Source organism: Sprattus sprattus (assembly GCF_963457725.1).
Source record: "Sprattus sprattus genome assembly, chromosome: 11".
Taxonomy (NCBI): domain Eukaryota; kingdom Metazoa; phylum Chordata; class Actinopteri; order Clupeiformes; family Clupeidae; genus Sprattus; species Sprattus sprattus.
Genome location: NC_137909.1, coordinates 13,747,522 through 13,757,521, shown reverse-complemented (window position 1 = coordinate 13,757,521; position 10,000 = coordinate 13,747,522). Strand labels below are relative to the sequence as shown.

The window sequence follows — 10,000 nt, the reverse complement described above, 5'->3', positions numbered from 1 at the left end:
ACGCCCATAGGAACAGGCCCCAGCAGGGAGGAGCGTGACCCTGCTTGAAAGAACTGTTGGAACTGCTGTCCCCCCATTGCAAACCCACGCATGTTACCTGCTGGAGGAAGCAAGAGCACTGTCAGCACTCCAGTCTCAACTCTCAATACTTCAGATCCTCAACTCACCAACAGGTAGCCATATAGGGATTTGCACATCAAAAAGCATCGTCTCAGGACACTTCATGATGTAGTTGACACTAGCAAAGATAAGCTATGATGATTCCGTGAGAACACAGAAAACACACACACACACACACATATAGATACAAAAGGATACAAAAAAATGTACTCAAGTAAAGTGTAAACCAGACAATAACAGTGAAGCAAAATACACTGAAATCTGCAACCTTGCCCTCACACATGAACTAACATCAAGCACCCCCAGAAGCACATGACTAGGCACGCAGGCACACAAACACACACACACACCATGCTGCTGTGATATGTGCCATCACACACTGTACAGCCAAGGAAGCGCCTACCTTGCATCTGCTGCATCAGTAGTGCCCCTTGTAGCATGGGGTTGGGAGCTAGAATGGTAGCCTGAGTAGCAGAGCAGAGGTTGACCATGCGGGAAGGAGGGGGCGGCCCCGCCACTGCGATGGGCCTGTGTGATATCGAGGGTAAACAGGAGCGTGAGCGAGCCAGTCAGGACGTTAGGTTTGCCCAACCTAATGTGCTTGAAGGACAACAACTCTGGCACAAATGAGCACTAACAGTGCAAATAGGATAAAATGAACAACAAAAACTAAAGGGCCAGAACAATGACAACTATTGACTTCATATACGCTCGAACAAAAGAGGTGTGGGGAAAATAATAAATTAATTAAACAGCTTATTTCTTAGAAGGTAACAATGGCTGCACGATACGGCGCATCCGCCTACACCTGCATATCAATAAGTCACTGCCTGATAAAGCGACAAGGCCCTCATACTGATCCCCGACCTCGCGTTGACAGTCTTACCGGCCACTCTGATGATGATGCGAGATGTGATGGGACGGTGGGGGTTGTGGTGGCGGCGGTGGGGGCGGCGGTGGAGGTGGAGGCTGTTGCTGAAATAGTTGCTGAAGCTGCCGCAGATGTTGGTGAAATTGCTGCTGCTGCTGCTGCTGCTGTTGGTGGTGGTGGTGATGCGGATTAAACATCCCGGCGTTTTGATGGTGCTTTCACAGGCCCTGTAATTGATCAATAGCTTATAGTTAACCTGTGAGCTAGTCAACAACAAAGGCGTTTGAAATGGTTATCCATTGACTGCCAAATAGAAAAGCATCACTGATGAATGTATTATATCAGTTATGAAGCAGTCTCCCTAGTAAAGCATTCTGGCATCCCTGAGGCTAGAGTTGTAACAGAAAACTTGATGTGCTTAGCTGTGAGTGTAAAGAGAAGTAGGTTAACGTTAAATATATAGCCACTTTACATGCATGTGATATGTTGACTTACACAAAACTAATAATGTGTTTCTCCCCCCCCCCCCCCAAATACACCTTATAAAACAGCAGATATTTAAAAGCCTACTCGTCGCAAAACACTAGCAGTAGCATGCAACGTTAGCTAGCAAACCTATCTAAAGAACAAGGATAACTTGACCAACGTTAGCTTCTTAGCTACAAGGCTAATCAAAGGTAGCATAACGTTTAGAATAGTTGTTGATGGGTGAAGTAATGCTTGCTAATGTTACCAAGCTAGGGATCACGGCAGGCAGCACAACAAATGTTTACAACTGAAGTTCGTCACCATGAAAGACTAGCAACGAGAGATAATGTCAACAAAACGTTTTCTATTCTTTGAGCAGTTTTGAAACCGACTTTTAACAAAGTGACGCCTCGCAAACTAGTAGGTAAGCTAGTCTGCTACCTAGCTTTGCGCGTCTTCTGTAGCTAAGAGCTAGCAAACTAACGTTGGTGTCTTTTATTCAGCAAGTTGTTTAGTCAGATACTACTCCGTCTGCCTCCACAGAAATGATGTTATGAATACATCGTCTCTTTCTCTGTTATGACCTACTTCTAAAAAGTGGAAACCGGTTGAAATGGCTCCGTTGAAATATAACTCTGTCGTGCTGTAGCCTGTTGCAACTTCCTATCACATCGAACATCAATTGTTCATCGTTCTGCGCAGTTTGCTAACCTCACTAGCATTATTTTCGAGACTCGCGATGGCTAGCATACCGGTGTTTCGCCATAGATGTACGTCAAAGTGGAAACCCCCTTACACAGGTTTGAAATACTGTCCCCGTGTGTCCTGGAGGCCAAAGTGGATAGTTGCAGTATACGCCTAATTAGAAATGGCTATTTCATGACAAAAGTTGCGTTTACTAGTATCAAGTAGCCTAATCGTATGATTTTTTTTGTATTAGATGATAGTGTAATGATTTGTATTTACTAGAAGTTGTAAAAAAAAAAAAAAAAAAAAAAAAATACACAGTTCCCTGTGCGGATTCATATTTGTGAGTTGTGACTACTGGGCTAGTATTTTGGGGTTCAAAGTTAGTTAGGCAAAACTAATAGTTAGACCGATTGTCTACCACTGTGTTCTCTGACCCAAGTTCTTTGCTGATCGTTTAAAAACCTTCTGTCCCCTGGATGTTTTACGACTTCATTTCAGCACCATGGACAGGGATAATGCCCGAAAGTTTTTTCTCTCACTTTACATAGATAATGTTATTTCGTCAGTGTTGTTTTAAATGAATCGAATGTTTTTATTTATTTGTCATTAACATCACTTTACTGAAGCGTAAGCTATAGCCTGTAGAGCTATACAATAAAGAGATAACCTCTTACGCGAACGAAATATTTTGAGTTCCCCGTTGTGCTGCTGATTGTTCAGCAATTGCTAAGTCGTTTCACAGTAGCCTACTTTCAGTAGATTTCAATTCTGATATCTACCTACTCCTGTACGTTGCCCCGACCCCCGAATATAAAATCCACAAGCTTGTGTCTGAGCAACACGCAGACTTCAACTGCGCCTGCCCGAGGTCCACCAGGGACTGTGAAGGGATCTCCCTGTTTATCTTTCGTCAGTGGCCGATAGACGGCAGAGCTGCGGTTCAGAGGGTAGCCTAGCTGTGCTGTGTTCTACGTCGCTGCGACGCCGGCAATGAGGGTACATGCAAAAATAAAATAGGCAGAATTCAGACACCCTACAAGCTCTAGGGTGAGAAGAAGAGGGTAGCGCTCCAGCGACCGAGTGAACACTCTTTCTTCTGCGTGGCTTTCTACTGAGAAGGAGCGACAGATTCCCCTGCAATCATGGGTAACCGGGGAATGGAAGATCTGATCCCTCTTGTGAACAAAATGCAAGATGCATTCACGGCCATTGGACAAAATTCCCAGCTGGACCTTCCCCAGATCGCTGTGGTGGGTGGCCAGAGTGCGGGGAAAAGCTCGGTGCTGGAGAACTTCGTGGGCAAGTAAGTGCTTTCCAATGTGCCATGAAGGCACACAATACGCGTGTTACTGGAGTACTGTCGAATTACCTTTGCTCTAATCTGTCCTGAACACCCAAGCAAACAGCTCTAACCCAACTCATCCTCCTAGTCCCTAAGCAGTAAAAGGCACAGGGTAACCTTTGAATGATATTGAGTCACTGCTTTGTAAAAAAAAGAAACATTCTCCAGAAACCAGTCACTTTTCTTCGACGTTGTGCATCGCCATTAAGGCATCCAAACAGATTATTTTGTTACATAAACGCACGTCTCTCCGTGCGTCTCTAGTCGCTAATTGTTGTGTTGTACAAGAGAAGAAATACGATCCAACCACGTCATGACGATCGTTGTTTTATCTCAGTTTATTCGAGCAAATCACGACAAATACTCAATGTCACGGCTTCAAGGGAGAATAATGTTTTCATGTTGCCAAATAAATAAATCGTCTATGTACAGACGAGACCGTGCCAATATCATGGACTAAAATGCCGATTGGCCAAGCTTCAGCAAATGAAAGTTTCCTTCTAACGAACCAGTCTGGTGGAGGCATAGATATCATATGGGTGGAGGTCCCCGCACGCGCCTTAAGGCTATACAGCTTTTCGTGACAGATTGCATTTTAAGCACCGACCATACACATTTGGCTAACTGCTTAAATCTACCACCCTGGCCGCTTCAAAATATTGTGGCATCAACGCTGCCCAAAGCACGAATCATCTCTCTCGGTAGATGCAGCTGCAACCATAGCTTGGTGTAGTACTTGTCTTGATGTTAATTAATCTAACAATGTGTGAGACATAGGTTTGCCTACCTCGCTTGTCAGGAACTCTATAGAACTTAATGTATAAAATAAAGATTTCATTTTAGGATTTTAATTGTACATGACTACAGTGTGAACTTTACAATTAAATGATGTTGCCTTTAGACGCACGTACTGAAGGTAGGCTATGCCTGGCAATACGATTGCTGCACTTATAGTGCTCCATCACAAAACCATTATTTAACCACATTATGCAAATTAAAACGGTCTGCTACTACCAACAAGGCTCATTAGACCTCAGAAGACAACTGCATAGTGGACAAGTAACAGGGCAGTTGTTAGTGGCACTGTTGAAACTGTATTTTTTGTGTAGCCTACTGTTTTCTACTGCCAACTCACAGTGTGCGTGTTTTTAGACTCAGCACATTAAACTGCATCATACGGACAGTGAGCGTGACCTTCTGTAAAGAGCATCGGAAGAGATCAGAGCTTTCAGCCATTATAGTTTGTCGGCCCAGGCTCCTTCTGTGTATGCCTAGTTGCACTCCCTCTGCGCAGAGCCACCGGCAGCTCGGGTCCAGTACGGACCCAAACAGGGCCGCCCGCTCATCCAGACGATGCATGGTGGCTCGTCTTTTAAAAAGAGCGCCTATTCACGTCGACAGGTTGATTTTAGTTTGTAGCCTGCGAGCACTTCAAATGTAGGCTATTTGATGGGTTCTGCATCAGGATCACGTGCACATTACGCCGCGTGATTTAGCAACACATTTGTGCTGAGGCAAGGTCGTGCCTCCAGCCGAGCGCTTGTTGGGCTCTGCACTGCCTCATATTGTCTTCATATTCAACTCTAATTCTCGCTTCCAGTTACAAAATTACAGTTATGCATGGTGTAATCTGACTGGATTCCTTGGCCTCTCACTGCAGTATTCTGACATAATGCACAGCATAACACATTACGGAAATGCACGGGAATGAAGTGGTATGCTGTCTTTTTAAACAAGAACTCAAATAGTGAATGTTTACAATGTCAAGAGACAGGTGGCTGCATTGTGGAACTGCAATCATTGGAGAGTTGGATAGAAGGCAGGATAGAGTCATATTTAACACTTTCATACACTGAGTGAAAGTAGCAGAAGTACAAAGCGAAAACAGACACACACGTGCGCACACACACACAAACACACACACAATCATTAATGCTCTCCTCAGAGGCTGTAATCTGTAGCCCTTCATTAAGCTGCTTGCTCTTTATCCTTTTTACTTTTAATAGAAACAATCAAGTTGTTGACAGATCCCACTCTGTCTTTTGACAAAGTAGAGACAGTGATTGCCGTCAGAGTCAGCCGCACATCTGACACACCAACCCGTGTGGTCTCCTGACCATGTGGTGTTGTGCTGCAGTGGTTGTACTCTCTTGACCTCGTGGTGATTTGATCTGTTTAGTAAAGCTTCACAGAGGTGCTTAAAAAGCCCCTGTGTGTACATCCGACAAACTTGCATTGGAAGCCCCACGGAGACATACAAGCAAACCATCACAGTGTGTGTGTAGTCACATTAAATAAGCTATATCATTCACTTAAAACCAAATCTTTCATAACCAGCTATATGAATCACCCTAAATCAGCTGTATAAAGATGGGTTCTGGTCTGTATATATGGGGTTTCAACTGTGGTAAACAACTTGTATAATTCCATGGGATATGGGTTCCTCACTCTGAAATTTCTATTGTTCGAGCACAGGCTTTTCCTTGTGTGAAACTTGGACAGAAGTCGCAACAGTGGTATAACAGACAGAAAAGTGTTCTTGAATGTTAGTGATGGAAAAAATAGAACCATGCTCTGGGAATTATGTGAATGATGGCGATGTGTCATTACGCTTTGTTCTTTGCCCTAGATTCAAGTCTGAAGAGGTGTCCTGTTACGACGACCTATAATAATAATGGTTCATTACCACATTTCCTAAGGTGAAACATCACTCTGCTGCCTTAGAGAAAGCTACCTGTTTAATGAATAATTCCTTTGAAATATTTAAGCAGTATGACACGAGTGAGAGTGGGGTTGGTGAAGGGTATCCTCACAGCTGTGATTCGGCCTCATTCTCGCCTACAGGACAACCACTGGATCAGTACCAGCCTATTTAAATGCTATTATTCAGCGCTATTCCCCCTCCCGACCACTTCTCTCCTCTGATGAGCATCTGTTGTCTTTCCCTTCCCTCAGCAGCAATAGATCACAGTCAAGACTCTTTTTGTTCGTGGTACCTTGGTGGTGGAATGACCTACCTAGTGCGGTCCGTTCCAGTCACAGCCTTGATAACCTTTTGAGTATGAATTCATACTTATCACTTCATTTTCTCACAGTTGTTTTATACATTGGACAAAATCATCTGCTAAATACCTTAACTATAATACAACCATATACTTGAGAGAGATTTGGAAGCTATAATTGCCCCTCTGTGGATGACTGTAGATTGATTGTAGTTGTACCTCATCTCTCTCTCTCTCTCTCTCTCTCTCTCTCTCTCTCTCTCTCTCTCTCTCTCTCTCTCGCTCTCTCTCTCTCTCTCTCTCTCTCTCCCATACCTTTCAACCTTCTCATGTTGAGGACATTTCCATTCTGTAGTGACCTTCTGTGTAAAATGGACATTTCTGTGGAGAGTTATGAAATCAGCCCGGCCTCTCTGGTACCCACTCTGATGTTGGCCCTGTTCTCTCTTAGTTGATGTTAGTTAGCTGGTTAGACCGGCAGAGCTGAGATGTGATGTGTCTACTCATTTCCCATCATCCTGGTATTTTGCTCCCCCAAGCAGTGCAGATCTGTGGCATGTATTTAATTAAGTTTTATGAGTGCTGACAGATCATTGTGCTGAAGCATAGCCCTCCACCAGCCCAGCATGTTGAGCAGTGCCCCGCATTGATTGGCCCTTGGATTACCCGCTCTTTTATTGATTTGATTGATTGATACCTCTCAGTGCGGGCATTTACTCTCTACTTGAGATGGGGAACTCATCAATTTCTAAATCAGAGCACAAGAGGGAGTTCCTGTTTATGATCATAACCATTTACGTTTAATAACTTTTTCAGATGTTGCCTTCTGGTTTTATCTTTAAAGTGTATCATCTCAGTGCCTTACAAGGCAAAGGCATGTTAATACGTGCAATTAAATGAGACGACAGAGTCTATTGTATTCAAGGCTGCTTTCAGGACCAGGGAGAGCTCCCTTCACAGCTGGTCCAGTTTTTCAAATGTTTTTATTATGACGAGAAAATACAAGGTTATTTTTTAAGCCCAGTGTTTGTGACTTGCTTTTTTGCTATTTAAAAATATGAATCTGAGCAGTTTTAATACGGAGGGTCATTGTCAATGGATTGGGAAGTGGATTACAGTGCAGAGAACAGGGTGAAATTGAATTAGATGGAACATTTTGTTATGTGCCTGAACCGATCAGTGATCTCTGAGGTGTATCATGTTTCTATGAGGAACAATGAGAATGGCAGATTGCAAGAGTTAATTAGAGGGGCTGGATGATGTGTGTTAAGTCTGGACACAGGGTCGATTCATAACTCATTCAGATATGGTTTGCCCAGTCTGAGGCTAAAGGTGTAGTTAATCTGCATGTCCAGAAGCTAGCTATGAGGTCCAGGTTGGTCCATAGAAAATGTTTAGCCATGCTACCGAGTTGAAGCGAGCTGTTGATTGTTATTGATATTTGTGAATCTGTGTCCGAATGGCCATACAGTATTTGACCGTAGACAGTTCACAAAAGTAGGTCTAGGAAACTTGAGATATTACCCTGTCAGGCCACTTAGTCTGTGACGTCACTTCCTGTATGCACAAGCTTGTTTCCATGTGTTCTACTTTAAAGGCCTACAGATAATTTGATTCCTGATCATTTGTGAAATATATGTTGAATCACTCTCAAAGAAGTCGCTTTATCAGTTTTAAGAGAAACTACTGACACATGTTTTATACTAAATATTTTGTGCAGTTCAGAGAGGATGAAATGTGATGCTGTTTTTCCTGTTAATTATTCATCTCTGTCAGTTCAGTTTGAATTTATCCAAAGATGCAGTCTGTGATTGTTGATATTGGCTCAACAGCCAATCAAATTACATCCATCCCTTCATCCTCCTGAAGCTGTTGATTGGCTAGAATTGTTAATGGCTAGGTCTAAGCCACTATGTTTGTTTCCCATTTACAGACCCAGTACTGTGTACAAACACTGGACTTTGAATGGACAGTTAGAGGGCCATGAATTTGAAAAAAAGTGTTTTGAATTATATTTGTGGACTACACCTTTAAGGACTTGCCAAATACCATGTCAGGGTGAATCTTGTGCCCAACCTTTAATCACAAGCCTGTTCTGAGAGTGACAGTGGCAGGAGGCATCCGCGGACAGTAGCCTACGCACCTGAGGAACTATTCTATTTCTGTTATTTTATTAAAGGTCTGTCTATGAACAGTTAGAGACATCTTTTTGCCAGTTGTAGTATGTATGTAAGGGATAATGTATCGTCCGGAGGTCATTATCCAAAAATAAATCCAGACGGTGCGAACAACACCCCGATGCGCGTCCCTACATTATCCCTTACATACATACTTAATGTAGGGAGAACGTTGGGATGGCCCATTCAAATCAATGAAACTTTTTGAAACATTCTGAGGAGCCGTATAATAAATATATATATATTTGTTATACGGTATGATATATTTCTGAAAACACAGTTTTATAGTTTATAGTTAAAGACTAAATTACTCCAATACCGGCTTACTTTACCAATAAACAGTTAAAGATGATCACTCTGATGGCCGCTGTGTTGCGTGTCTTATGAAAGCTCAAGTACAGGCCCGCTGGAAAAATCATGTCACATACAGATTGCTCTACTTCCATTCCTGCTCACTGATCATTTAACACCTGCAGATGATTCAATGATAACTCACTGACCCAAACACCACACCTCTAATGGCATGCAGCCTGGCACGCATTTGAACCCTGAACTCCTCCCCTGCTCTAGGCCTGCCACAAACTCAGGGGTGAGCCAGGCTATCAAAGTGCTGTTTGCAGAGAGGACTTATGACTGCTGTTTGGAGAGGTATTAGGACAGATCATCATGGCTTTATGGAAGATAAAAAGACTGGAATGAATACAGAGGCCTAAAGCAAAACAAATAAATCCACCTCAGAGGACCTATAAGCAGCTAGATATGTTTGTTTCTTTGAGGTGAAACCAAGTCTAGTGAAATTATTTGTATTTATTGCTGGAAGCCATCCATTTCACCAAATTTTAACAAATCAACAGGTTGGATTGAAAAATGAAAGGAAACAATAGAACCAGTTGTTTGCTCAAGGTAGAGAGAGAGAGAGAAAGAGAGAGGAGAGAGAGCGAGAGAGAGAGAGAGAGAATGGGACAGGCTGGAGTGTCTTTGACAACACTCAGTGGGATTAAATCTAATCTGAGGGTCTGTGGCCTCCCATTGGCCCACACTGTCACATTAATCTGGGCCTTAACTATTCGTGAACAACAGAGGATTTGATTGGCTCGCCAGCCCCACAGCGATCTAATCTAGGGGGAGTCCTTCTTGCCCAATCTCAGTCAGGTCATAAGAGCCAGGACATTGGCAGTGCTAGTTCACATCACCTGACTGTCTGTTGGTTTGTAACCGAGTACTGCATAAGAATGAAGACACTGCTCACATGCTACATGGAGTGGTAAATGGGTTTGTGGAGCCATCTCTATAGTTTTGTTGGGAACTGTATTTCCATCAATGCCTCAAA

At 43.1% G+C, this 10,000-nt stretch overlaps 2 protein-coding genes across 3 annotated transcripts in view; one reads left to right on the top strand and one right to left on the bottom strand.

The window, feature by feature from the left end:
• ciz1a (cdkn1a interacting zinc finger protein 1a) overlaps nucleotides 1–2,166 on the bottom strand; it is a 16,795-nt gene extending 14,629 nt beyond the window's left edge. Inside the window, exons 1-4 of one of the 2 annotated variants that reach the window (XM_080846898.1) lie at nucleotides 2,048–2,166; nucleotides 1,007–1,218; nucleotides 524–648; nucleotides 1–100 (exon numbers count right to left, since the gene is read on the bottom strand). The exon at nucleotides 1–100 is cut by the window's left edge and continues 70 nt beyond it. In XM_080846898.1, the coding sequence (XP_080703024.1) occupies nucleotides 1–100; nucleotides 524–648; nucleotides 1,007–1,188 (407 nt within the window). In that variant the 5' untranslated portion in view covers nucleotides 1,189–1,218; nucleotides 2,048–2,166. The remainder of the gene's footprint in view (nucleotides 101–523; nucleotides 649–1,006; nucleotides 1,219–2,047) is intronic. The other variant, XM_080846899.1, reaches the window with a different exon arrangement.
• A 1,125-nt stretch (nucleotides 2,167–3,291) lies between these two features.
• The window catches only part of dnm1a (dynamin 1a), a gene marked incomplete at both ends in the record, with an annotated part of 64,088 nt that continues 57,379 nt past the window's right edge, over nucleotides 3,292–10,000 (top strand). The window contains one exon of the mRNA XM_080846979.1: nucleotides 3,292–3,452. Within this exon, the coding sequence (XP_080703105.1) occupies nucleotides 3,292–3,452 (161 nt within the window). The remainder of the gene's footprint in view (nucleotides 3,453–10,000) is intronic.